General features: G+C 45.4%; 2 protein-coding genes across 10 annotated transcripts in view; one reads left to right on the top strand and one right to left on the bottom strand.

The window, feature by feature from the left end:
• LOC118511362 (trithorax group protein osa) overlaps positions 1-26,554 on the top strand; it is a 103,333-nt gene extending 76,779 nt beyond the window's left edge. For 5 of the 9 annotated variants that reach the window (XM_036054368.1, XM_036054328.1, XM_036054339.1 and 2 more), the window contains 7 exons: positions 13,468-15,539; positions 15,623-16,443; positions 16,516-16,886; positions 17,407-17,439; positions 17,586-17,877; positions 17,956-18,082; positions 18,180-26,554. In XM_036054368.1, coding sequence (XP_035910261.1) covers positions 13,468-15,539; positions 15,623-16,443; positions 16,516-16,886; positions 17,407-17,439; positions 17,586-17,877; positions 17,956-18,082; positions 18,180-19,365 — 4,902 coding nt within the window. In that variant the 3' untranslated portion in view covers positions 19,366-26,554. The remainder of the gene's footprint in view (positions 1-13,467; positions 15,540-15,622; positions 16,444-16,515; positions 16,887-17,406; positions 17,440-17,585; positions 17,878-17,955; positions 18,083-18,179) is intronic. The other 4 variants (XM_036054405.1, XM_036054395.1, XM_036054375.1 and 1 more) reach the window with 4 other exon arrangements.
• LOC118511938 lies at positions 7,336-12,223 on the bottom strand. Its single transcript, XM_036055639.1, has 3 exons — positions 11,832-12,223; positions 9,349-9,585; positions 7,336-8,853 (listed from the first exon to the last, which is right to left on the bottom strand). Exons 1-3 carry the CDS (start codon positions 12,217-12,219, stop codon positions 8,849-8,851), a joined length of 630 nt encoding a protein of 209 aa, XP_035911532.1. The 5' UTR covers positions 12,220-12,223; the 3' UTR covers positions 7,336-8,848.
• Positions 26,555-27,505: the final 951 nt, after the last annotated feature.

Below are 27,505 nucleotides of genomic sequence, written 5' to 3'. Positions count from 1 at the left end.
AACCGGGACATGTAAACGCTAGAATCATTGGTTTTTAGTACTTCCATGCCCGTAGTGACCTGTTCTAGCTGTCCAGCAGCATTAAATTGCAGCTTTGTTGATTTCTCTCGTGTCAAAAATCGTAAAAGGTTACATAAAAGATGGGGGGAGTATATGCAACGCGCGAAGTTGCAAAAAAAACACATCTTAATGGCCATTTCATGCCACAGTCATTACACAGCATTACACCGGAGCCAAACCTCTTCTCACAAAGTGCAAAGGAACAAGGAAAACAAAAAACGGACGACGCAGATAGTGATGACGCGAAAGTTATACGACATTTTTATCTCCTTGTAAAACTTCCAATGAAACGCTCTACAAAAAAGTACCATAAAAATGACTCAAGATGGCGCATGAAATCTTCTGGCGGAGAAGGCAAAGACCACCACCATTTCCAAGGTTTTCTGGCGTGTGTTCTTGCACGTTTATGAGTTATGGATATAACTCCCCGGGATCAATCTACCGTTTCGACTATTTCGCCCATCAATATGTGTTTTATGCTTCGCAACAAATTGATACCCTAACCTTCATTGCGCCCCGGCCTGTTTGTGCAGGGGTTTAGTCGCTCGCTCCGCGTGCATGTGCCCTAATAAAATCCTCTGCTATTATTGCTGGGCGAGTTGTCAAGCGTATGTGTGTGTGTGTGTGTGTGAGTGGGTGCTGTAGTATATCGGCTGTGAAATCTGGCAATTCCGTCACTCAACAAATACTTAGGAAGGCAGTTTTGTTTATTTTTGTTATTATTATACGTTTTCTTACGCTCCTACGCTGCTTAGCAGCTTAATACCGGTCTCCTTCTCCTCAGCTAGCAAAAACTGAAAAAAAAATCGAATCCGAAGCAACACAAAAAAGGGGCGAAAAAGGTAAAAAAAGGACATAATGTGATTATTTTATAGCATATCCGTTTTCTTATGGGTTTGCGGGTTGGTTTCGGTTGTTTTTGCGTGGTCTCGCACACAGTCATAACCCAACTACGAGAAGAAAAAAAAACCCTTCTCTTCTTAGGGGACTTCAAAAGGCAAAAAGTCAAGAAGCAAGCAGTAGAAGTGAGTCAGAGTCGGAAACGAAAAGATTTTCCCTCCTCATTCCGGTCTGCAGTGTGCAGATGATGATGGTAGCAATAAAAAGTTAATACGATCTTTCAGTCTCCGGTAAAAGGATGAAGCATTCTATGGGGTCTTTATGTGTGTGTATTTGAGGGTTTGCTCTATGTTAACGGGACGGATCGTCAAAAACCGTCAAACCGTTGGGCGAGACAATAATGTCGTTCTTGTGTGTGTACGTTTTTTTTCGTTGGTGGCGCTCACCTTCCTCGTTACTCTGTTTGTTGTTTTTTTCCTTAACGGCTTTTTCCCACACCTTCTTTTCTCTTCTGCCGTTGTGTGTCGCCATTGGTAACCGTTTTTCCGCAACTTTTCGGATTGTTTTTTTTTTTGGTTTGCCTCATTCCTTCACCCCCAACAGTTGTCGGCCAAAGGACATATTGTCGTAAACTCGCTCTCTCTTTCTCCCCAACAACGATTCGGAGATGTTCGTTATTGTGTGCAAACTGACCATGAAAAAGGATGGGGGGAAAGTGTGTCAAAATGGCGCTTTGCCGCTTGTTAGCGGTGGCGGTGTTACTTTGTTGTCTTGCGTGTGGTATTTTTTTACAACAGAATGTATCATTAGTGTTTTAGTATGTTATGGGATCATATTTTATGATATACAGAAAAAAATGAAAGAAACTAAAAATCTATAAGTTTGATGATGTTTTGAGAATGTGAAGTAAAATAAACTCCTAAAATACAGTGATGTTTAAAAGTATAAAACATCCTTCTTAGGATTTTTTTTTCAAATTCCTTTTATTAGTCTAAATTATTCTAAAATTTGGAAAAAAAGTATCAACATCATTTTGTTGACGCATTTTTTATTACTTCAGAAATTAAAGAAACATTGTTTTTTTATTCATATAAGACTACATGACCATATTTCTTAAGATTAATTTACAAATTATTCACCTTTTACTTTACTTGGTAAATTTAAGAAGAGAGCCCATAAATGTACTTATGGGATCTATAATGATTTGTGTTTATTAATTAAGTGTTTAATCAAATGCGGTTAAACATACTATACTAAAGAAAGCAAAATATCTGCGCAAACTGCATATCGAGGTGATGTAAGGTCTGTGTAGTTAAAGTTCGGTATTATGACTTGGCCAAAGAAGCTTGAAAAGATTTTGTTCCGAAAAATTGTGTTGCACTGGCTAGTTATGTCTGCCAGTTGGTGTTGGGAGCTAACAGCATTTCAGTCGCAAACTGAACACTTAGATAAAACTGATTTAAATCATCATAAACCGCATCAACAACAACAAAAAATCGATTTGGTGGATAACATTTTCTCTCTCGATAAAATATTTTGTTGTACATTTTTACAAATGGTCGAATGGTCTTACAGTTTATTTTATTTATCGGATCAATGAATAAGTGTCAGCTAGATGGATTCCTGAAATTCATATCACATATTACATATTGTTTTAAATATCTCTATTTTACTGTCCATCACTGTAAATGTTTCTCATACTGCTTGTCGAATCGAATTTTCTCACTCGAGTAGTGATTGCTTAAGTTACACTAGTTTAGTTACACACTTTAAATTCAATTTAAAATTATTTCGATGTTTGATGATTTCTTTATAATCAAATAAAAATACCGATATTTTAAAACCTTCTGGCTAGCCCCTTTTTGAGTTTCTCTCATTCGCTAGTTTTATTCGACATTTAATTTTCTCATCCTTATTTTTATTTTTTCCACACAAAAACACACACACGTACAGAAACACACCCTATATTTAAGCTTTTGGCGGTCATTGCACAGATTACTTTTTTATTGCCGAACACACCACCACTCCCGTTCGCCTAGCCCGCTTTTTTCTTCCACCTCGGGCTAAGAGAGGCTAGCTCACGGCAGCAGCCAACCGAACAAAACAAAAAATCATATTCAAACGAAAAGAAAAAAAACATCCTTCCCTTGCCCGTTTTGCTTCCTCCATTCCCGTCCCCCTCCCCTCGATGCTCCATATAAACCACTCGATGGGCACATCTTCAATCTTTACAAACGCGCAGAAAGAAAAGATGCTGCCGATTGCGTTCGTCGTTCGTCGGAAAAAAAACTTGAGCACAAAAAAAAAACAAGGGATTGCGAGTCGCGCAAAGTCCTTCTTCACTCCCGGGTCGGCAAGAGTCCTTTACGGATCGGTTCAGGTCGGGGAGGATTTTTTTTTTTGGTTTTGTATTTGCGAAGAAGCGAAAAAACCACCCTCTGTAGAGCTCTGGTACGATGTTTCGTACCTTGTCGTGAGCGTTTTTTTTTCATTTTTCTCGCTCTCTTTTTCCACAGTGTTGTGGAAAGTGGTTTTGGAAGTGAAATCCTTGCCGTTATACGGCTTTTTTTCCTCCTCATGTTTTAAAGCTATTTTTTTCCTCTTAACCACTGTGTTTTTTGTTGCTCCATTTGCTTCCCATTTTCTTTTGGGTCCCTGGGTGGTGTGCCTGAACACCGGTGACTTTCCCTTCGCTATCTGCGGTAGCAATTTCGTTCAGGATCGGGCTTCTTCTTCGATGCTCAAGGGATGTGTGTGTGTGTGCTTGGAGCACGAAAGAAAGTGAAGAAAAGAAAAATCGAAGAAGCGAAAAAAACTAAACTTCTGCAAGAACAGAAGTGTCTGAAAAACAGATTGCGATTTTTGTGCGACTTGGTGGTGAGAGAAGTAAACTCCCCCTGAATCTTTCCCCTGTTAGAAGTCGGTGTCTTTTTAAGTCGTTTTTTTTCGTCTTCGTTTCTTCCGTTTGCGCGTTTTGAGGATGCATTTGTGGGGCTGTGCGGCCGATACGCGAACCAGCACCGGCAACAGTGGAGAGTGTGAGTTGGAAAAATGTTTATACACACAGTGATCATGTTGTGTTAAATCACTCGAGGGGGCTGCTCAAATCTACTCACGCCATAATGCGATAAATATCAGCAGATTTAGCGCTGCCGTTGCTACTAATGCTGCAAACTGGAGGGAAAAGTGTCGTCGACCCGTCGCCGCGACGAGAAAAAGAGACAAATTCACTCCCACCCACACACATTGCCACAGTGACGAGACGCCCTTGTTTTCGTTGGGTTGGGTTTTGTGTGGTGTAAAACTCGTTTGTTTGCATTTCGGGTTTGCGTTATTGTTATTATTATCTTGACGTTTTGTCGAGAGACCATTTTATTGCCAGTGGGTGGGATGGGTGGGTGGGTTTGGTTCGGTTCGGTAGGGCGTGATATAATCACTGGTGCCTGCTGATGACATCTTTATATGTTAATCTTGTTTGTTTTTTTTTATTCAATAAAATAAACAATTGATTTGACGGGATTCGGATTATCCGTGGCTCTTCGATTTCCCGGTATACTTAGAATTTTTTATGTGTTTATCGTGTGTTTTATGTGTTTATCTTGTTTTTTTAATTCAATAAAAATAATATCAAACTTACGAACCGAAAAAAAAACGCACGACGAAGCTGTGCTACCAGCCTCAACTATTGGATCAATAGAAGAAATCAATTGTGAGTCTTTTGCATTTTGATGAAGCTATGGCCAAAACCCATTACACGATAAATTTTACCATTAAATATACATAAAATGACAATTCGGCGTCAAGCCGTCATATTTATTAAAATAAATAACGTAAAGTATATAAATCGTAAAAAAGGTAATTTAGCGATTTAAACTTTTTTAAACTTTTAACGGGAACATTGGAAAAAATGCAACAAATGGAATTTTCGTCGTATAATTAAGTCTGAATAAAGACTTAGAACCCCCCCCCCCCCAAACACACACACACACACACATGCACTACCTTTTCGCAACTGAGATACCTCAAATCTCGGTGTAGGTTAGGCTAAAATGTCAATATTGTTGTAATAATAAAATATAATAATAATAAATAATAAAAGTAAGAAGCCTGAAAAAGATGCCCCTTTGGGTAACTCAGAAGCGATAAGTAAATGCCTGTGAGTGTGGGGGTTCTTAATTCAGACTCTTCTTCTTCTTCTCTTTTTCTCTTCCTTGGCCCTACAACCTCGAGAGGTGACTTAATTTTACCCGTAGTTAAGTAGTCAGCCTTTCGTACGGGGAGGCGGTCAGGATGGGATTTGAGCCCCGACCCTGCCGTGTGAAGACCAACGCCGCTGTCGTCTAGGCCACCGGACCGCTTTCAAACTCTAGCCCTATTCTTTTGCTCATCACTATGTATATATATATATATATTTTTTAAATATTTTTATTGCATAATTTGATTAAAATAAACATTCGATTTGCTATGGGATTTGCATTATCCGTGCTTTTTTGATAATTCGGATTTCTAAGCCCCCTTAAAATGGGAACGGATAAACGAAATCTCCCTGTTTATACATGTTTGAAATATTACTTTTTGAACATAAAACCCCATTTGAAACAATCTCGTCCACCTTCCGCATTGATTAATGTCATCCGACAGTTGCGATTCTTCACCCGCGCGCACACATGTTATGAGCAAAACAATTAATACTGTACCATGAATTATGAGAAATTTTTTGTCTGTCTTTTTTATTCTCGCCCCCCCATCCCTCACTGAGCCATGTTAATTGACCGTTTCGCACAAAGAACGTTTTTACTGCGAGCAATCAGATCTGTCTGCCAACCTTTTCGGCTCGGACGTATAAGAATATAATGCTTTACTACAGCATCATCATCATCACCCATCGTAATTTGCGGTCCACGGTCCTTGAACGATGAAAAGGCGACCACCGACCGACCGATTGTTGTTTTTATTTAGCGTTTTAATTTTCGCTTCCTTTTTTTTTGTCCTAGCGGATTTTTTGCTGGCCTCGGCATTGAGTTTTTTGTTTTTTTTATTGAAGTTTTTCATTAATCGCTAAAATGTTGGGGGAATCGAGCGTGTGCGCCTCGTTGCAAGTAATGTGTGATGTCTTTTAGCACATTTAGCACGGCTTTTTGCTGCGATTTATTGACTTTTGTTATTATTATTTTCACCGGTGTCGCATTTCATCGCGGTCTGTTGTGCTGGTGGCAGTACAGTAACTTACACAGCCATTTGTTTGTTTATATGTTTCGTTTTTTGTTTGTTTGTTTTTTTTTTGTTTCAATGGTTTGGATTCAGATGCAGATGGCGCGGAGAATGGGGTTCGGGTCGTGGTCACGGTTTGCTATTTTACGACATGTTGTTGGTTTTCCCTTTTTTATTTTTAATCTTGTGCAAACAACATTCCAGCGGCGGGGACGGTTTTGGTTTTTGGTGGTGGTAGGTAGGGAGAGAGATGGTGATGCCAAAAATAATGACACGATGTATTTTTAATTCACCCGACACCCGTGTTTGTGCTTCGTCGGACTTAAAGTGGACTTTATCTTGTGTGCTTCCCTTTTCACTTGTCTCCGCGCGTGTGTGTGTGTGTGTGTGTGTGTACAGGTCGTTGAAATGTGAGCATGATTGCTCCTCTTTTCTATTTAATTGAATTATATCTATCATCATGACATTGTTGTTGTGAGTGATTTGCTGAAAAAAAACGAGCGGATAATTTGACACTTAGTGGCTGGTCGATTGACAGATAGAGTGAGATTTTAAAACCATTTTTTTCTTCTTGTTTTCATTGCAGGTAAGCAACTGGTGTGAAGTAGATGTCATTCTGCGAGAAAGAGAAAGCAGGACATTCGTCACCAAGAAGGTAACTGAGCTAATAGGAGGGTCCACAGATACGTCACTGATAAGGATGGCAGTGGGTGTGATGTGATCTAGGACATATGTCATAGTAATTGGAAACCTGCTAAAACAGGTGTACTTGGTAATAATACCTAGTTTCGACAAGACTTAGCGATTGTATGTGGCAGTTTTTGTGTCATTGTATAGATTTTATGTCACTGGGGCTAAACTTCACCTCAACAAAAAAAGTGGATCTGTTATTCACAAAACTTATTGGTACATCAGACCAATCATAAGGATAAAGTTTTTTTAGGATCGTGTGTTAACATATAGTCCGAAGATATTGTTTGAATTATAGTATTATCTAATAGGTTCAATCCAACGATAGTCTCTTAGTAGTTACTGTTCTGTAACTTGGGTTCGAACAAACTCTCTCATACGCTACAGATTACATCCTACCTAATACATACCGAGAACTTTCGACAAGTTGTTGTAGGACACTTGAAGAACAACTGTGAACGAGCCACAAAATCTTCTACAACAAGCAAGAAAAGATGGCGAAAGATATGTCAAAATCAAAATTCTCCTTGCTTAACACCATCTATACCTGTTGGTCTTTTTGTGGGACCCTTCTTTTTTTTTTGGGGGGGAATATCCAAGAGGGTGTTCCAATCCGGGTTATAAATACCACAAGCTAAGTTGCCAGGATCGCCTCTTCTTCACTCCAGCTGTACACCGCTCTGAAGCCAATGGCTCGCAACCTTCACCTTCGATCTTCTACCAGACTCGTTTGCTCGTGATTCCTCTCGTAGACCCCTGGACCCCGGCGAGGTTAATATTGGAGTCAATAAATTCACGTCCATTTATATCTGCCTCCCCCCTCCCATTCCCCATGCGCATTCCTCGCCACTTTGTCGCTTTCTTTCTGTATCTGCTTTGCTGGCAGGCAAAATCCAGTAGTTGGCCAGGGTTCCCGTTTGTATTGTACCCCTGTGTTCTTACAATCAATTCGTTTTGTTACTCACCGCGAACATCACAAGATTTTGCAACATTATGCTCTGTGTGTGTGATTTTCCCCTTTTTCTCTCTGTCTCTCTCTGTCCACCATTTCTTGTGTCGCATATAGCCGTAGCCGTTGTGGTGTGTTGTATCGTAAAAGGTTGATAAACAATTAATTCCCGTATAAATTATACTATCGCCGATCGGACCCAGTCGGAACAAACACTCCGCAGAGGATGGGGCCTTGCTGATGCAGCCAAAGCGTGGGCCTCTGCTTTGTTGTGCTCGTTTCGTGTCGTCCAACGTCGAAACGATGAAGTGGTGGGTGCTGGTGGTGGTGCTGATGGGGTGAAAAATGTTGATCGCACGCGCGTTCCAATCTCGTTCGATTAATGCTTCCTGAGGCAAGGTCCAACGACTACGAGGCAAAGTCTCGGGCCGAAGGTTCCCGGGCAAAATAAAGCACGAAGCACCCTCAGCACGATACCATCTTCGCTGTGCTACCTTCCGTGTATGTTGGGATGGTTGGACTCCTGCAATCTTGCACTCCACGACGCCGCCTTGCGCACGCCTACGGTACAGTCTTTTCGTCTTTTCTTTGATTCCAATTTTTACGATCTCCTTAGAGCAAGAGAGCAGCTCACACAAATTCACACACACGCACACATACGAGGACGTGTGTCATCGTGCAAAAATCGAAATAAAAGGTGCACGTTTCTTGTTTTTCTCCACTCTTTTTTTATTTTGTTTGGTCTACCCTACACTGTGGTTGGGGGATGACATTGTGTACTGCGTCGTCCCCGCAGGCGTGAAGTCTTGGGGTCTTGTTTGGTTCGCATTCGCATTTTTGCACTATTTATTTGGCTATCCGGAAGGTGGATCTCTCTGTGGTGAGCTGCTACCATAACGAGAAACACACGCGCAAACGCTGCACAAATCGTGCATTTCAATTGAGTGGTGTATTCGCTCTACTGGCTGATCGTCCGCCTGCCGAACCACGGTTCCAGGTCTCTGACCTCTCCACTGTGGGATGTCGGAAAACCTGCTGCCATTGCTACTAGAGCCACACGAATCTCTCAATCTCTACCAGCGAGCGGGGGATGCATATTTAATCTGGAGAAGAAGAAGAAGTTGTGCATAAAAAAGACATTTTTGCGGAAGATAAATGTTTGCGTCGTCTGTGGCGAAGCGGTGGAAAACTGAAGCCTATTGAGAGGCTGCCCGGTTTCGGGCAAATGGTTTTTAGAATTTGGGTTGCTAATGTGTCGGTAGGTTTCGCGGTCTCTCGCTCAGAGCAGTTTGTTTTTATGAGATTGTTATTAATTTTCTAAAATGCTATTTTTTGCCATGGTTCGCGCTCTATTGCGCTTACTGCAATTTTCCCGAAACGTACAGCATTTATTGAGGTTAATGTTTTGCCAAGCCGGATGGTTTTAAATCACTGTCCAGGTTCTCTTTGCGCGAGACCCGGTGTAGCGAAACATGCTCTATACGTTCAGCTTCGGAGGACGAGGATGTGGGAGAGGGAGGGGGGGGGGATTACTTCCTGTAGTACCGTTACCGTGCAACCATCAACGATACCATTATCACCTTTGAAGGCATCCGTACCATTTTGCAACCGTTGGACACCTCCCGCTGGACCCGGTGTGTCTCGCGATCCAGCTGGAGGTAGTAGGGTTCGTGCCGCGGTAGCCGCCACAGGAGATGGCCCGATTTGGTGACGGTGATCGCGATGTGCCTTCCCGTTGCGTGCAGAATGTCCCGAAGACGTCGTCATGACGTGCGCGAGCTCTCTGATATCGATGCGTTCCGAAAAAGGGAGTACCGTGTGGTCGGGCCGGATGGCTAAAAATGGGAGCAGAACCTAGGTATGGGTGTAGAAGCGGTAAGCGCGGCAGTAAAGATTGTTTACGGAGAACTGGTTTTTGTTGGCGAGGTTGGGAAAATGGTTATGTGGCTGAGAGGTAGTTCAATCAAGGTCCAAGAAATTGAGCTTCAGTTTGCAATATGCAGAGAAAATAAGTTATTACGAGTGGTCCGGTAGTTTCAGATTTGTAAGCAACAATTTATCTCTACATGGATGCCAGTTAGCTGCTGGAATCTCCAAAGACTCTCTGTGCCTTTATTGCCAAAAAGAGCGTCACGTCATCGTTAATTGTGCTTCGAGGAACACTCTTGATGAAGTAGTTGGAAGAATATCATCTAGCAGAGAGTCCCATCTAGCAGAGAGTCCCATCTAGCAGAGAGTTATGCTACATTGTAAAGTAGCTCGTTAAAATTATTTCAATTTTGAATAGCATGCCATCGCTATTGCCTGACATCAGAGATAGGCGAGAAATGTTCTGAAGCAAGTCCCAAAAGTAAGATGTCCCAAGTCCAAAAGGATGTATGCGGTTGAACTTCTTGCCGATCCTTCAAACAAATGAAAGTAGACTTCCGTGATGAAAACGTGTTTTACGATAGAAATCACTGACGGGCGTGCAGGATGAGAAGACCTCCATTTTCCAGCGAACTCTAACAAGATCTTCCGTTGTCTTGCTTGGCGTGTCTCAAGCATAACCAGTCGGAAGAAACTAGTGCATTATATGGAAATACATGATTGGAGCACGGTAGCGACCACTTTTCTCTCTCTCTCTCTCTCTCTCTCTCTTTTTCTCTTTCTCTCTACAGGAAGAGATGAAGAATATTTCAGAAGTACTTTACACAAGGTACAAGGTACACACTGTTACTTCTAACCTCAAGAGAGGGACTCTTGAAAATCCCATTTACGCTTATAATCTTTGTAGTGATCTGCCAACAGCCCCTAACGTCAGATGAGTGTATCCTAATGCGAAACTGAGTGTTTGTAGTGTGTAATTCGAAGATATATGCCATCACTGCTTCTTACTGCTGCTCTGTAGTCTCTTCTGCGGCTAGCAAGTGGGAATGCGCAGTAGTGACAGAAGCAGATTTATGACGTGTATCTTTCGCATTCATGTGTTGTGTTTGCGTATTCCGGTGCTCTGTCTACAACACCGATCATATCCCCCCGGTCTGGCTGGCTGGGTTATCTCGAAAAGGTGCAAATTACATCACTGTGCAACTGCGCACCGCACCACCAGACACGCTCGTTTGAGGGAAGCACCGCAGTTTCATTCTTAATCGGTAGTGAGATCTCGGTAGAGTGGATCGTCGAGAAGTGTATGTGTGTGTGTGTGTGTGTGTGTGTGTGTGTGTGTGTGTGTGTGGAACTCCAAACTTGAGCGTAAACTAAGATCTCAATTTACGATCCGGTGGGGATTACTTCACGCAATTGGTATAATTTAGCATTTGAGCGATTAACACGCACTCGGTGCAAACGAATGGCGGAGGTCGTGCATAGATTATTATACGGCGCGGCCACAGGTCCCGTGCCCGGTCGTGATGGAATTTATGACCACTTGCCCTATTTCTCTCGCATCTCCCGTTCGCCCGGTTTGGTGCGTTCGCATATTCTCGGTCAAAAATTAATGACCGTTTATATGTTAAGAAGGGGCTATTAAGCAGTATCTTAAAGCTTAGTAGGTTGTCCCATTAAATCTGCGTAGTTGGGTGGCGGAGGGTTGATGAAGGTGATCACCATTGCAAGTACTCGCTCTCGCATTGAGGGCTTGATATTGGTGATGTACGTATTCAACATAGTAAAAATTCATCTTGCATTAGAATAAAACCTTAATTCGAGAGCTTAGATATAGTATGCGACCATGGACATCCATTAGACCATCGGCGAATCTGTTCCACCTTGATTGTAAGGACATTCCAACGTCTAATCTTCCTATAACGCGCACCCATAAAGAATATCCGAGAAGTCCGCCATACACACGGCGAACGTTATAATAAATGGCGAAAGACGGTGTCTACTCATTTGCAACTGCAACACCCGTATGACAGCGGTAACTAGAAGAAGTAACAAAAAAAAACCCTCTCTCTCACACACACACACACACACACAATCAACAACTGCAACCATATCCCTGTACAAGCTAAAGGATAGGCAATCTGTCCGTCGAGAGAGGTGACGGTAGTATGTGGTTAGCTAATTTGTTGCTCACGCCTATGTTTAACAAACTCACTACACATCAGCAAGCTACTGCTACAAATCACCAGGTCGCGCGCGTTCCAACCGACCAGACGTAAGCGGAGGAGGAAGAGGATGGTGGGAATGGTGGTGGGTAGGTGTTGGAATGGAGCCGCACATTCGCACCAACACTGCCGCGCCTCCCACAGTCGCTCCCGGCTACGGAGACTCGTTTGCGAGTTTTGGTTTCTCGAGCACGAGCACTGACAGATGACAGTTTTAATTATGAGCAACCAGAGGAGCCAGTTTGTTTGGGGCTCTGCTGTGTGCGTCTGTCCGCTGCACGGCGACCGTTGGGAGGTGTCGCTGGCGGCTGTTGGGACAAGATTTGTAGCCAACGACAACGACACCACACGACGGTTTGTTCGACCGAACCGTGGCATTCATCACGGTTAGTCTGTGCCTCGGTGCGTTCAGTTTGCTTCTTCCGCTTGTTGTTCTTCTTCTGTGCTGTACTGCAATGTATATGTGTTGACATGTGTGTGCTCCGCGATCACCCCGTCATCCGCCATCAGCCAATCGCTAACAATGCGATTTGACAAGCGGGAATGATGAGTGTGGAAGTGCACTTTGAAAGATTGGTAGCCAGTTAAAAGGCGTGTTAGAAAAAAAAAGAACGGTTTGAAGTAATGATTTGCTTAATGATACGTTTGCAGGGTGACAGCCGAGTTTTGTTTGTAGTCTCTGTTTCAGCCTGTGTAGTTTTGTTTGTTTGTTTGTTGTCGCTGTTGTTAGAGTATGTTGTTATAACGAGACTGTTTACAGATTAAATGTGACTGATGGTTACACTATTCATGATTTGTGCGTAGATGTGCGTGTGTGTGGGAGGTGCCAGTATATCACGAACTAATTAAAGAGCGTATGTCTCAGCTGCCTACGAGGTGATAGACAAGGGCGGACTGCTCACGACAGGACCTGTTAACCCCTCCAGACGCAGGGCAAACTATCCTGCTTCAGGTATAATTAAGTCATGGAAGCTAGGATTGGCAGCCCAAGACCTCTGGATGTTGTAGAGCCAAAGAAAAATAAGAAACCACATTTGTCCAATTGTGGAATTTCTCTGAGATCCACATTGATAAAGCTTTAAGATGTAAGGAATGTCGTGTTTAATGATTAGCAGTTCCCAGCGGACCTGTTGGATCTATTACCAATGAGATGTGTCAGAAACATCTAAAAGTCGTTAAAGACCAATATCACACATCCAAATAAGCCTTCGTTTTGGAAGTCATGACAGTTGATGCTTCCAAAATTCTAGGTGAAAGAGATAATTGGGTTTCGGGCTTCTAGATAGCATGGCATGAGCCCAATGTCGATTGTCGAACCCCCCAACAGTTCAATGATACATCACTCTATACATTCGGACAACTGCCTGCAAGTCAAAACCGTTAGTTGTAGTGATGCAGTGACGTCCTTTGATTGCTCTCTTGAACTTCTTGGGTTTGTGGTGGCTTTCTGAGTATCTTAGTTGCAGTACATGGTGAAGAGTGCGTATGTTACTATGACGATGATCAAGAGTGAAAGTTCTCTGCAATTGTCATGTGTTGTATAAACATCTCTAGTATGTAGTTTCTTCCCTTGCAGTAGTTCTTTTGAATAAAACTCACTGTTTTGCCTCGTTTTCTCGTTTCCAGGTATCGAATGGACCATTGGGTACGCATTTGACACCGATCGTTGGTGGTGGCCACCAGGCAGCGGCGTCTCCACAGCAGCAACAGCAACATCAAGGATCGCAACAGCAGCCACCACAGCCGTCCGCCTCACCGCAGACGGCCGGTATAAGCAATAAGCCACTGTTGCCGACCGCCTCTGCCAAGATTCCGGCCGCCGGTGTCCTGCTGCTCAGCACAACGGCGGCCGCTACCTCCGTAACGACAGCAATATCAACCACGCAGAAACAGCAACAGACGCCGCTGGTAAGCAGCTCACCGCAATCTCCGGCCCAGCCGTCGTTGGCGGTTTCATCACCGGCGGGCAACATTCAGGCACCGTCAACACCGATACAATCTCAACCACCTTTATCGCCCCAGCAGCAACAACAGCAGCAGCAGTCGCAGCAATCGCAGCAGCAGACGACGACGTCCACCTCCAGCGCTAGTGGATCGTTGAAATCAGTATTTCTTGGAGTGAACGCAGGACCGAATGGTGGCGCTGGGAACACCACCAATACGCTTATGTCGCCGGTGGCCGCCGGCGGTGCGGCTACCAACTTCTCGAATAGTTTAGGACCGGGCGGTCCAGGATCGGTCACCTCCAACAGTCATCATCTAAGCGGGAGTTTGGCAGGCGTGGTCGGCCCGAACGCTGCCGGTGTGGGTGTGGGTAGTAGTGCGAGTAGTAACGGTAGTGCGGCTCCATCCTCACTGCCCGTTTCCGTACCGCACACACCGCCAGCCGCCACGCCAGCAACAGCCGCCGGTCAAACGGGAGCCGTACATCCATCTCTCGAAAATACCACTGTCGCCACCTCGTCCTCCTCGTCCTCCTCATCCTCCTCTTCGTCTGCGGCGGCGGCCGCAGCAGCGGTGGCGGCTGCTTCGGCAGGTGGCTTACGTACCAACAGCCCTGCTGTGCCTGGTGCCGGTAACGTGCCATCATCATTATCGGCGACACCCAGTGGTCCAAACACTGCCTCCTTACTCAACGGTAATCATGCGGCGGCGGTCGTGGCGGCAGCCGCTGCAGCCGCCCATCCTTCCATGATGATGGCGAACGGACTCGGAGGTTTGCCGCCGGCCTACCGGGCTTATCCCGGCTACCCGATTTACTCACCATACGGCAGCTTTCAGCACAACCCTTACCTACCACCGTCGGTCACCTCGCCAAATCTGTCTCCGCGGCTCCATCCCGCCCTCACGCCCATGCCCCACACGCTCATGGGTCTTGGGTTGATGGACGCCCGGTTACAACCGCCACTGGGTGCGGGCCCTACCAGCAACGGTCCTGCCGGTCGCCCATCCGACCGTGATCCCTCGCCACTGATAGGGGCCGCCCAGCAGCAGCAACAACAACAACAACAGGCAGCTGCAGCGATAGCCGCCGCGGCAGCGGCATCAGCCTCACAGCAGAAGGTGCGACCGATCACACCGAACACCAACTCGAGCTCGAGCAATAGTTCGTCCTCGTCGGCATCCTCCTCTTCCGCATCGTCCGTGGCCAGCAGTAGTACGTCTTCCGTAACGATCGTCTCGAGTACGGCACCGTCGGGTGGCGGAGCCGCCGCGACCACCACCGACTCGTCACTTCCTTCGCATTCCTCCCAGCTGTCGCATCCACCCGTACCACACCCGGGAATGCATCTTGGCGGTGGCCCACCCGGGAGTGGTGGTGGGTCCGTTGTACCACCTCCACCACCTCCCCACCATCATCTACTGCCACCGACGCATCCGGGCGCAGGTGGTCCGGGCATATCTCCACTGCTCGTTGGCCACCATCATCATCCACTTGTGGTCGGTGGACCACCACCACCACCACCGGGACTTATAGCACCCGGTGGTCCTCCTTCTCATCTGCACGGTAGCAGTGGTGGCGGTGCAAACAGTATTAGTGGGCACCCGCAACCGCCCTCCTCCAGCAGTAGTAACAACAACGGTGGCAGCAACAGCAACAGTAGTAGTAGTAGCGGTAGCAGCGGCAACATGATTGTCTCTTCGCGTCCTCACTCGCCCCGGGGTCACAGTCCGAACAGGGAAAGAGATAGCTATAGGTAAGCTGAAGAAAACCGGTGGCACCGGTGTTCACCAGAAGTTCTCATATGAGCATATGTTTTTTCCCCTTTCTTCTTTGCAGTAGTAACGTAAGTAGTTTATCACGCTCTACACCCGGTTCCACGACGATACCTCCGTACAGTGGCGTAGGTGGGCCTCCGACGAGCATTGCTGTAGCGGGTGGTCCTTCGCCAGTGCTGCCTGGTGCGTTCGGTGGCAGCGGCGGTCCCGGAGGGCATCATTCGACCGCCCTAGGCGCGTCGTCGATGGCCATGTCGGTCGTCTCTTCTAGTCTCACTTATCCTAAAACTACACTGGCGATCGGAGGCAGCATCATGTCTTCCTCCTCCTCCTCGTCCACCTCCTCCTCGACGGTGCCGTCCGGCAGTGGGGGCGGTGCGGGAGGGCCGGGTGTGCCTCCAGGATGGCCGTCGAGTGTAGCCGGTCCCGGGCAACCTCCCACCGTCGTATCGATAGCATCCCACTCGAACTCGCCCGCTACGGCTCCCGGTGGTGTACATAACAACAGTTCGTCCTCGTCTTCCTCGTCTACGGTCGGGTCTCATCACCACCATCACCACCATTTGCAGCAGCAGCAACAACAACAGGTGCAACATCATCATCACACGCGTCCAACACCTCCACCATCGAGCGATCGTGGCGGAACATCGTCCTCCGCCTCGATTGCCGTGTCGTCCCCATCCTCGTTTCCGTCGGCACCACTGTTCGCAACACCGATTCCACCACCAACAAGCGTTTCCCTGTCCAGTCCTGCTAGCGGTGGTTTGTCTGTGGCGAGTGTTGCCGTCTCATCCGCAGCTGGTGCTGCAGGACCACCACCTCCACCACCTGCCGCAACCCATCCACATCCATTCTCGGCCGAATCTCTGTTCTCCACGAAAGGTAAGACCAAGGATCTCCGCTATTCGATGCAGTTTAGATGCTTATGCTTCTCGTTTTACTTTCCTTTCACAGCTTCTGACCAAGCAGACATGTTACGGCGTGAGCTAGACAACCGGTTTCTGGACCGTAGTGGGTTAACGGCGGTACCACCGGGACCTCCGTATCTACGCCAGGAACTGCACCACCACCAACACCAGCACACGCATCTGCACCAGCACCAGCATCAACCGATGCTGCCCGGTGCGGCCGGTGGTGCACCCGCCATCTTTCCGCCACCCCTCTTCAAGGACGTGCCTAAAATCGGTGCCGTCGATTCGCCCTTCTACCGGACAGGGATTGGGATGCCGGCCTATCCGGGGTATCCGCCCGGATTGCTGCATCCCGGGTTGAGCGGACCGACACAGTTTGTGCCACCGAGTCATCTACAATCGTTCGTGCCGAAGGTACGTTGTTTCGATAGTGTGTTTGAGAGTATGACATACTCCCACACGCTGGGTATGACGCAAAGAAAATCCAAATGTTCCATCACACCTTACATAAACACCTTGGTCTGAATTATTGCGCTTGACCGTAGTAGTCCAAATGTTGGAATTAACACAACATTCTTACAGGCCAGTGGCCAACCAGGACGCCTACTCCATCTTTTAGTTCATATCTTACCCGTCTTTATTGTATGTGTGTTGATTAGAACATTGAAGAAGAGTTGTTTGCTTTGCTTTGTTACAATAAATCCTCGATAATTTCTGCTAACAGTTACACAGTGCTACAAACACACCCATTAACTCCAAGACTATGCTTTCGCTTTTTTTTTTAATTGTCTCACATTCCCATACGTTTCGCTTTTACTCATCCGGCTTTTTCTTTTCTCGTTGTTTACCATTTCCGTCACATCATCATCATCATCATCATCATCATGAACCACAAATACCCACATCCATCACCAACACTGTTCATGACCAGCAGCAACAGACGCCACCGGTCGATCCAAACAAAAAGGTAAGTTCATCGCTCATCCTCATCGCGCTTCTGCAAAACATGCACAAAAATCCCACACCTACACGTATTTATCGGTACTGTGTCTTTGGAAACTTAACTATAACTAATGCTATGTTCTGTTCTGTCTTATTCTTCCTTTTGTGCAGAAAACTGGAAAGTGGAACGCAATGCATGTGCGCATCGCATGGGAAATCTACCATCATCAGACGAAGCAGAACCCGGACAAGGCGGCCTCCATGAAGACGGCGTCGGAGATGTTGCGACCACCGTCGCACATGTACCCACCGTCGGCGGCGGCTGCGGCTGCGGCCGGGCTCGTACGTCCGCACGATCTGCCCTCGTCCACGTTCCCACCAGGAGGCCTTCCCGGGCGACCGGGTCCTTACGAGTCGACACCATTACCGCCCAGCTTCATGAGCTCCCCGGCTAGTCACATAGGTAAGGCCCGGTTTTGTAAGCCGCTCGTTGACGTGAACGACGTGTATTTAATCACTGTCTAACTCTTTTATATTTTAGGTGTTTCACCATTTGGGCGATATGCGTCACCGTACGGTGGTTCGCCGTTTAGCGGCCTATCACCATTCTCGCGGGACATTCCGATGGGATCGCAGATCCCAGGCTCGTTACACGATCCGTGGCGCAAGTGAGTACAGCTGCTACTCGATGAGCTTGTCTCACTCTCTTTCTCTCTCCGTTTACATCAGCAACTGGAAATAATTTGTTGTTTTCTCTCGTTTTAGTGCCCTACCGCGTAGCGTTAGTAGCTTTCCACCTGGGCCCCAACCAGCAGGTGGTTCGTGGCCACCGATAAAGCAAGACCCGGGCCTGGCAGCCGAAACGGCACGCCGCGAAGCGGAAGAGCGCGAACGGCAACGGGAGCGCGAGGAACGGGAACGCGAACGACAACGGCGAGAGCGAGAGGAGCGTGAAAAGCAACGCGAACGAGAACGCGAGGAAAAACTACGCAAGGAGCAGCAGGAACGCGAACGGGAGCGAGAACGCGAACGGGAGCGGGAACGCAAGGAAAAGGAACGGCGGGACATGGAACGGCGGGAGATGGAACGGGAGCGGATGTTGCATCAGCAGCAGCGTGAATCGAAGGCTGCCGCTGCGGCGGCCGCCGCTGCAGCCGCAGTTGCCTCTATCAACCGGGACCGTTCGCCACTGCGAAACGGAACCGACCTTGACATCCGGATCAAGGAGGAACCACGGAAGGACGATGAGCTGCTGATGCGAAGTCATGCGGCTGCGGCAGCTGCTGCCGCTGCCAGCGATCCCCGTTACCACCCATCGATGATGCCCCACCCGTATATGGCCGGTCGGCATCCGGCCGCCCATATGCTACCGGGCGGCCATCTATCCCGCTCGATGTTGCCACCCTCGATGGGGCTTCCAACGCACTTCTCACCGCACGGGTCCTGGGGTCCGGATCCGTTCCGGGACTATCGGCTCGATCCGCTGCACCATCCCCTGCGCTACAACCCGCTAATGGACGCGTACCGGGCGGAGGAAGCGAAGGCATCGCTACTGTACGCCGCCCAAACGGCGGTACATTTCCGCGGTAAGGAACCTAGCCCGGTGCCACCGCCCCAACAGCAGCAACAACCACAGCAACAGCCACCTCCACCCCACCACCGATTACCGCCCGGCAGTGGTGGACCGCCTGGTGGAGGCGGAGGACCACCCGGACATCCGCCCGGTTCCGGTACGCCCGGTGCGACGGGTGGACCGCCCGGTTCACTCAAATCGCACGGTTCCTCCACACCCACGAACGGACCGGGCGTAATGGGCGGTGGTGGAACGCCCGGTGGTGGAGGATCGGGACCTCCACAGTCCGCGGGCGGTATGACACCGTCGTCCGTGCCGAACTCACTGCCCACGTCGCTCGATATGCACAAAAAGGAGGACACCTGCCAGTCCCGATGATAGTCGGTGGGTGGCGGCTCGTTGGTGGCAGTCGGTGGCAACGGTAGCCCCCATCCTTCAGCCGTAACGACTCCATTGATCGTAATCGTGGACGATGACTAGTACTCGAATCATAAGCGTGTGCGCGTCGACAGCAGCGAAATCAAACTCCGACAAACATCACTCCAAAAGGGACTTTCAACCTCAAACTCAAGGCAAAACAAAAAACTCTCCGTTAACTGACAAGCAATAGAACAAGCAACAGGAAGAAAGAGAGAGAGAGAAAAAGAGAGAGAGAGAGCGAAAAACAGAGAGAGACAGAACACGAGGGAGCTGGAAAGCGAAGGAGAAGGAGCTCATACATATAGCAATCTTTTACTCACCTTTATCTTCGTGATGCGGGTGATGCGAAACTCACCCGTCACGGGAATACCTACTTCCGTTTTGCATTCAAAACCCTTGGGACCATACGCTCTAAACGTGTACCACCCTTCTTTTTCCCCAAACGTCAACAACACACACACACAAGATAACATGAGCTTCCTCTTCAAGGTGTTGGGTAGGCGGCGCAAAGTAACTATGGAGCAGTATAAAATCAAACCATCCGCGAAAAACGACGGGCGAGCAATGCAAATGCGATCGAGAACTGGGCGCGAAAGACTGAACACACGAGCGGTTCGAAGGGAAGCAGATCTCCCTAATTTGTAATTTAAACGAGAGCAAAACACAGTTCAACAACGGCAGCAGAGATTCCAAGAGCACTTTCGGTGGAAGTGTTGGAAACAACGCAACAGCATTTACAGGATTAATTTCGCTTTTTTGTTTTGTTTTGGACTGAAAGCGAGTGGCTTTTGTAACCCGTGTTGTTTTTCAAGAACAGTGGAAAGGGCTTTAGTAAATGTTGCAATGCAATAGACATAGGCAGAACGAAAAAAGCGCACAAAAGCAATAGGCTTGTAGTAGCCGGCGGAACACGTTTATTTTGCGATCACTCTTTTTATTAGTTAATTGTATTATACCTGTTTTATTGTAAATAATCATCCACACACACACACACATACACACGCAAACACGTATACAAAAAAATGCAATGGCCTATTTTGGATGTACAACCGGAAACGCTTTCACTTGCGCAGTCCGTTCCGTATCAGTATCAGCCGGAGGAAAGAAGGGACACACACACACACACAAGCAGGACTTGTGTCACTCCTTCACTTTTTTCCTCTTCTCTTTCCAAACCCATCCTGTTCATCACCTTCCCGTTCCTGTTCCTTCCCACGTGCACATTCCAAAGTATGCCAAAACAAAATGGTGGCAGATGAGGCACACAAAAGTAATAAACCACATTTAACACACACACACACAACCAAACTCACACATTAGCAAAATGGAATAGGTAGATGGAAGTTCAGTTAGGCAAAGAGCTGGGGTGAGAGAGAGAGAGAGAAAGAGAAAGGAGTTGCTTCTACTACTACAACTACTACTAAAAAGAAAAACGATACTCAAAACAAGGATAGGGCGCGATTTGACGGTATTTGTGTTGAAAACATAAACCACATTTGCATTTATTAATCGAGTGAGCGAGGTGGGAAGCGAAACTGTTATGTGGAGCTTTTGTCGAGCCGAAAGCTATCCTCGTCCTGTTTTTTTTTTTTCTTCCAAACGATCCTCTGCTGCTACTACTGGTCTGTTTTTCGGTGGTTTAAATTCAGTACAAGACTGGTTCTGCTTGATGCGGAGATGATGATGGGGGGTGTGTTTTTCTCTGCCGGGCTCTTAGATGAAAGAACCATGCAGAAAACCAATCACTCAGTGCCACTTCACTATGTGAGCCACGGTTCCCCAGCCTAGCACCACTTCGATAGGACTGATCTATCCGGTTGCACAGGTGTGTAGGTGGGTCCGACCGGATACGTAGGGAAGGGGGGGGGGGGGGGGGGGGGGATGGTGGCATTAGCCAAAAACCAGCACTACTGTGTGTGTGCGCACACAGTGTTTCCTCACGCTGGGGTTGAAACGATCTCTCCAGGATTTAGTTAGGGGTGTGACGAATGGAATGAAGAAGAAGGACGCAAGGATGATCCCAGATAGGTAAACACGAAAGGGGGAACAGTGGAGATGAGCCTTTCAGTGGAACAGCTTCTAACAAGGTAGCTATATATATATAAACACAGACACACACACACACCCACAAACACATATTATACATAAGTAGGAATGCGGAGGAATAATGTGCGCATCTGACGGAAAAAAACGAAAGCAACCCCAAGAGGATGTAGCCGCACTAGCATTAGTTTAATTTAATTATATTTCGTTTTAAATATAATTAAATATTATTTATTCGATAGTCAGTTTTTTTAAATTGTATAAACAGAAAAAAAACAAATCAAGGTTAAAGTAATTTACATTAAAAGAAAACGAAACAAACACGTGTCGCCGGGGAGCGCTCAAAACGCGCGGAAACATTTATTAAATAAACGCGCCTGAGATTATGGAACGTTGTGAGGGGGAGGAGGGGGGGGGGGGTTGTGATGGAAGGATGAGAAGTGCGTGTGTGTATGAGTGTGAGTGAGTGAATGAACACGTGCGTGAATGGGTGGAGTGAGTGTGTGTGCGTGTAGAAGACCAAGAGAAAAGAAGAAGAATCAAGCTACAATACGTAATCGAGGACGAGACGAAGAAATAATTGATCGTTACTTTTTTTTTTGCGTTCTTTTGAGAAAAAAAGTTTCAAATGCGCGTTAGTAGGTGTATCGTGGAAGCAAAAAAGAAAACAGCAAACCGTAGCGAAAATATTAATAAGAAATGAGAGAGAAAGAGAGAAAAAGCGGCGGGGATAGGGGGAGGGGAACCAGCCCTTTCCATTCTTTCTTCCGTTTTCGAGAAATTAATGCACAGAAATCTGGCACCAGATTTTTCATGTCTGGGGAACGATATTTGTCGACAAAACGCATTGTAAATGTGTGACACGAATAAAGAAAACGAGGGAAAGAGAGGGAAAGCGAGAGGGCTAGAATAGTAACCTCCGACGTGCATACATACACACACACACACACACACTTACACCGAGTGGCGGATCAAACCAAGGGCGCCGGTCAAGATAGGTTCTACCACATTGAGTACTTGGAAGATATGTTGCCTGACTGATAGACATGGATCAATTTTCTTACGAGCGACCGTTGGTGGGAAGAATTGCTCATAATATCTTAGGTCTGGTTTATCAATTTCGATCGAACAGTCTCAGGCTCTCTTCATGGGCATCTTGTCCGAGGCCCTTTTATACGAGGAAGCTGACAGGACCCTTAGTAATCGCCTAATCCGCGCTAGATCCGCCACTGCACACACTAACTAACACACACATAGAGGAAATTTTAAAACTGAAAATAGGGGAATCAAAATTGTTAGACAAAGCAGAACAAACAATACACAAGGAAGAAAATAGCAATCCAGTAAAAGGAAGTTCACCTCATACAAAACAATACAAAACCAAATACACACACACTCACACTCATTACAAAACACACACACACACACACACACACACACACGCAACAGAGAAAAAAGAAACATTTTACATAAAAATAAAATAAAAAAGAAACAAAACAAATTATACTCAAAAATTATCATTAGCTTTTCTTGTGTTGTTTTTTCTTTGTTAATATTTTTTTTTCTTTTGTTATGCTATCTTTTGAAAGAGAGTTTTTTGTTTGTTTGTTTTTAGGTTTCTTAGCAAACGTGTTCAATATTTCCTAAAAAACTACACTGATGCCACTTCCCATAGCAGCACATCAAATTTACGCTTGAATATTTTTCTATAAAATTTTTAAAATTAGTAAAGTAGCATATCGTTCACGGTTTGACGAATGTGATAAAAAAAACATATTTGACTTAGAATTGAAAAGGCTCGAAGAGTATGATCATATTTGCAAGCATTTAGAGATTTAGTATTTTCCGTTTGAATGCTTCTAATTCAGTCGGAAGCAATTAGTAGTATAAGCTGGAAAAAAGTTCAACCTCGACGGTCAAAGTGTATTTGCAGGCCAATGGCCAAGTCCTTAGAGACATTTAAATGTTGTGTGCTGACTTCACGAGGCTTTCACAGGCCATAACTGATGGCTAGCAATGAATGCTAACTGTCGTCTAAAGACGTCATGTTTCTACATAATTATTCCTTCACTTTTACAGCAGTTCTAGAAGTCGTATTCTTCTGATAATAACATTTAGTTAGTTCAGCGATACTTCACAGTTGATTGCAAAATGCCATAATCTCGTTGCAAAATTCTCCTCACTGTATGGAAGATTCCATTACATGATTGCAATGTTCTGGGACGAGTTTGAAATATTCCCCTAAGGGATTGAACAATTCCATTATACGGAATCGAAACACTGCAGGAGTTCTTTTGAACTTGACAGTGCAGTTTTAACGATTTAGGGTGAGTTTGAAGACAACTTTGTCCATATTATGTCCAGAACTGTTCAACTCGCTCAAGCCTTGACCCAAGTCAACGAGTCTAATTCCAATGTCAAATTCGAAAAAGGTAACAAAAAAACACAATTGAAATCAAATCAAATTCAGGACAATTGAATTACTACTCAGTTTGTTGCTAAATAAATAATAAATTAAATTTTTATTTGTTGAAAAATCAAGAGCAAATCCTCTCAGTAATTTATTTTCATTTTTAAGGTGTGGCTATAGAAACTGGTATCAGTGTAGTAGATGATGTATTGTGAAATGCGCTGTAATAGTAGTAGTAGCAGGTGAAGCAGTAACCAGGTGAAAAAGATGGCTGCCCCGTTACACTACATCCCGATTCCGATCCGCTCCGATCTCGTGCGGTTCTCGTCGCTCGGATGGAAAGCTCTCGCAGTTCGTGACCGAACCTTCTTGGACCGCACACACGGATGCACGGTTTCCGTCTAGCTAGCTTGTCCGGCAAAGAGCAATAAACGTGATATAAAGTGAGGCAATAATAAGTGACAAACTGCTGGAAGACATGTTGTAGTAGTTCTAGTAGACCCCTGTAGGTAGTGTTAGTAGTGCGCAATGCTTCACCGTCGTTTACCGCAACCATCCTCCCGACAGGACGCAATCAGAAGCGAACCAGCATGTGTGTGTGTGTGTGCGTTGTGGCAGTAAGTCAATACAAGCTCGGAAAAAGCTTCCCTCTACCAAGTAGACCAAAAGCACAGGATTCGAGAATGTGTATGTGTAACTCGGGTACGTCTCCAGTTTGGGGAAGGTTGTTTTGTTGTGGTGGTGGTGGTGGTGATGGTGCAACACTAATCAAAAACACACGGATAAGCAAAACTCTTTAAACAAAAACCTCTACCAGCAGAGAGAGGGAGAGAGAGGTGGAGCGAAAGAGAGAGAGGGAGAGACAAAAGTGATCGAATTAAAAAAACAAAACATAAAAAACGCTGCTTTCAAGATGGCAGCAGCAGCATCAGGACGCCTTTTTTACTGTGGCATTTACGAATTATTATTCCTCCCGGATAACCTGGACTGAACACACCAGTTTGTGTGTGTGCGTGTATGGGAGTGTACTCACACGTGTACTATTTAAGAAACAGAGCATGAGAGATAAACGCGTTAAGTGCAGCTAGCGAAATGAATGACACACGTAATACTAACACGCAGCGGCGACACTTAGTATGCGCGTCTACAAACAAGGAAAACAAGAAGCGGAAACCATGTAGAGATATTGAGGGTGTGTGGGGGAAAAAACCCGAGGAACTCGTATCGTATATCGCAAGAGTAAAACTAACGAAACACAGATTTAAACAAAATAAAGCGCAAACAATTACAAACATACAGACCCGTAGCATGTAGAGACCTTTACAGTAGTAGTGGATGGTTGGAGAGTTGCGGTAAATGCAAGTGGGACAGCAAAGGAGGTGTGTCTGTGCTGTTTTAGGGTGCACGGAAAGCAAAAGCAAGCGGTTGAAAAACGCGATTAGATGTTTAAGTAAGTTTATTGAAAAAAAAACAAAGCAAACAAATTAAAAACAGCAAAGAAAAGAAGAAAAAACGGTGAAAGCAAATGAAAATGTAACATAATATAATATCGTAAAACAAAACACACACACATACATAGAAGACCAAAGCGCTGATATAACAGCAGCGGTGATGCTAGGTAGTAGGTGGATAAAGCAAACAGTTAAAAAGAACACGCACACACACACACGACGCGAGAGTTAAAAAAAACGTCGAATGATAAAAGATGTGTAAGTAATTTAATAAAACCAAAAAAAAACCTAGATTGTGACCTATAATGATATGAAAAACAGAGAAGAGAAAAAAAACAGAAGAAAAACACAACAAAGAGGGATTTATTTAACCTCTTTTAAAAAAACGGAAACCCCGAATTATTAACAAAAGGATACAGCAGCAAGGGTGAAAACCGGGGATGTTAAATAAAGAAGTGTCGTAGTGACAAACCGGGACGACAACCAGTTTTAGAGCCGAAAACAACCTGTTATGGAAATGTGGTGTGTGTGTGTGTGAGAGAGAGAGAGAGAGAAAAAGGGAGAAGGAGAGAGAGAGAGAGAGAGTAATATATTAAATGTGCTTTCGTTCTAAAAAGCGTTCAAAGCGAATTCGGAGGACGATTAACTGATTCAAATCCCAATTCTAACCAACACTCACACACACACGCATACAAACTCCACATTTTCCCCACGCCTCAAAGGAAAAGTGCATACTATTGTATAGTGCAAGAGAGAGAGAGAGAGAGAGAGAGAGAGAGAGAGAGAGAGAGAGAGAGATAAGCGTACGGAAAAAAGGAACAACAAAATAGCAAGAGTTCACGTGGGAATGATTTAAAACACAGGTCGAAAAAAAAACGGTTTAAAAGGCGATAAAATGGCTTAAATGAGGGTAGGACGAAAGTAAGACATCCGACACACAAATTAAACTGTCGAATCCTGTACAGGTGATTCGCGCGAAACGTTATTTAGAGCGTTTAAGAGTAGCAAGTGGAAGGTGTGATTAATAAATGAAATTAAGAGAGAAAGAGAAAGAGAGAGAGAGAGAGAGAGAGAGCGAGACAGACAGATGCAAAGTACAGAAGTAAAAAAAAAACAGAAAGAAACGTGGATCATCGTACTCAAATTGTAGAAGGGAATATTTTACACACATACGCCCATCCACACACACACACACTCACATAGGTTTGAGATTGTGTGCGTGTTTAGTAGAGTGGGTGATGTTACCCTCTGTGGTATTGTTGCTTTAAGCCAGTAGTGAACGAAGTAAAGATCGGAAGCTAAGTAGAACACTAGCGGACTAGGAGGGAGGAAACAGAATAAACACTTTATAACGATATCCAACACAAGGATACACACAAACACATCTACATTCAATGCAAATGTAACAACTATTTTCTTCTCCTCACAATTAGGAGGTACAGTAAAATGTGAGCAGAAGAGGAAGATTGTTAAGCAAAAAATGTGGTTGCGCATATTGTTGCACCATTTACAAGAAACAAAAAGAAAACAATGAGCTGTCGTGTGTGTGTGTGTGTGTGTATGCGCGTATGTGTGTGTGTGTATGTAGAAAAAAGACAGCAAAAGGGACACACGTACGTACGGGGCGATGTGGGTGAAGCTAACACTCGTAAAGAAGTGTGAGCGAGAAGGAGAAAGAGAAAGAGGAAATGAAGAAAAAAAACCAGAGAAAAAATAAAATATTTGAAAAATTATCAAAAAGAAAAACAAAGGCCTTCTTTTTTTTTCTTCTTCTTGAGCTGCTATAAGAGCTAGAGTATAAGCTATGGCCAGGTCGCCAATCCGTTTTCGGAAAACTCGTCTTCGGGACTGGATCTGATCTGGCTAGACTCTACCTGTTCGAGCCAGCGAGCTATGTGTAGTCCTCTACGCCTCTTGTCGAAAACGGGACAGGCCATCGAATGCTTCCCATTTTTGAGCTAGTGATGTGCAAATTAGGTCAGAATGAATGATTGAGTTAAATCTTAACAATGAATCAGATTATTTAAAAAATTTCGAAGATTTATTTCAACTCACTTGTGATTTAATTCTTCATATCGACTAACCACTGCGTTTGAACTCACTCACTACGTTTTAACTCAATCAATGCGTTTTAATTTATTCGTTTCGAGGTTGTAGTGGCACCGACGAAGAAGAAGAAGACTTGGGACGGAGA

This window comes from Anopheles stephensi, chromosome X, assembly GCF_013141755.1.
Source record: "Anopheles stephensi strain Indian chromosome X, UCI_ANSTEP_V1.0, whole genome shotgun sequence".
NCBI lineage: Eukaryota > Metazoa > Arthropoda > Insecta > Diptera > Culicidae > Anopheles > Anopheles stephensi.
The sequence above is the reverse complement of the archived record's forward strand: the minus strand, read 5'-3'. Positions and strand labels throughout refer to the sequence as shown.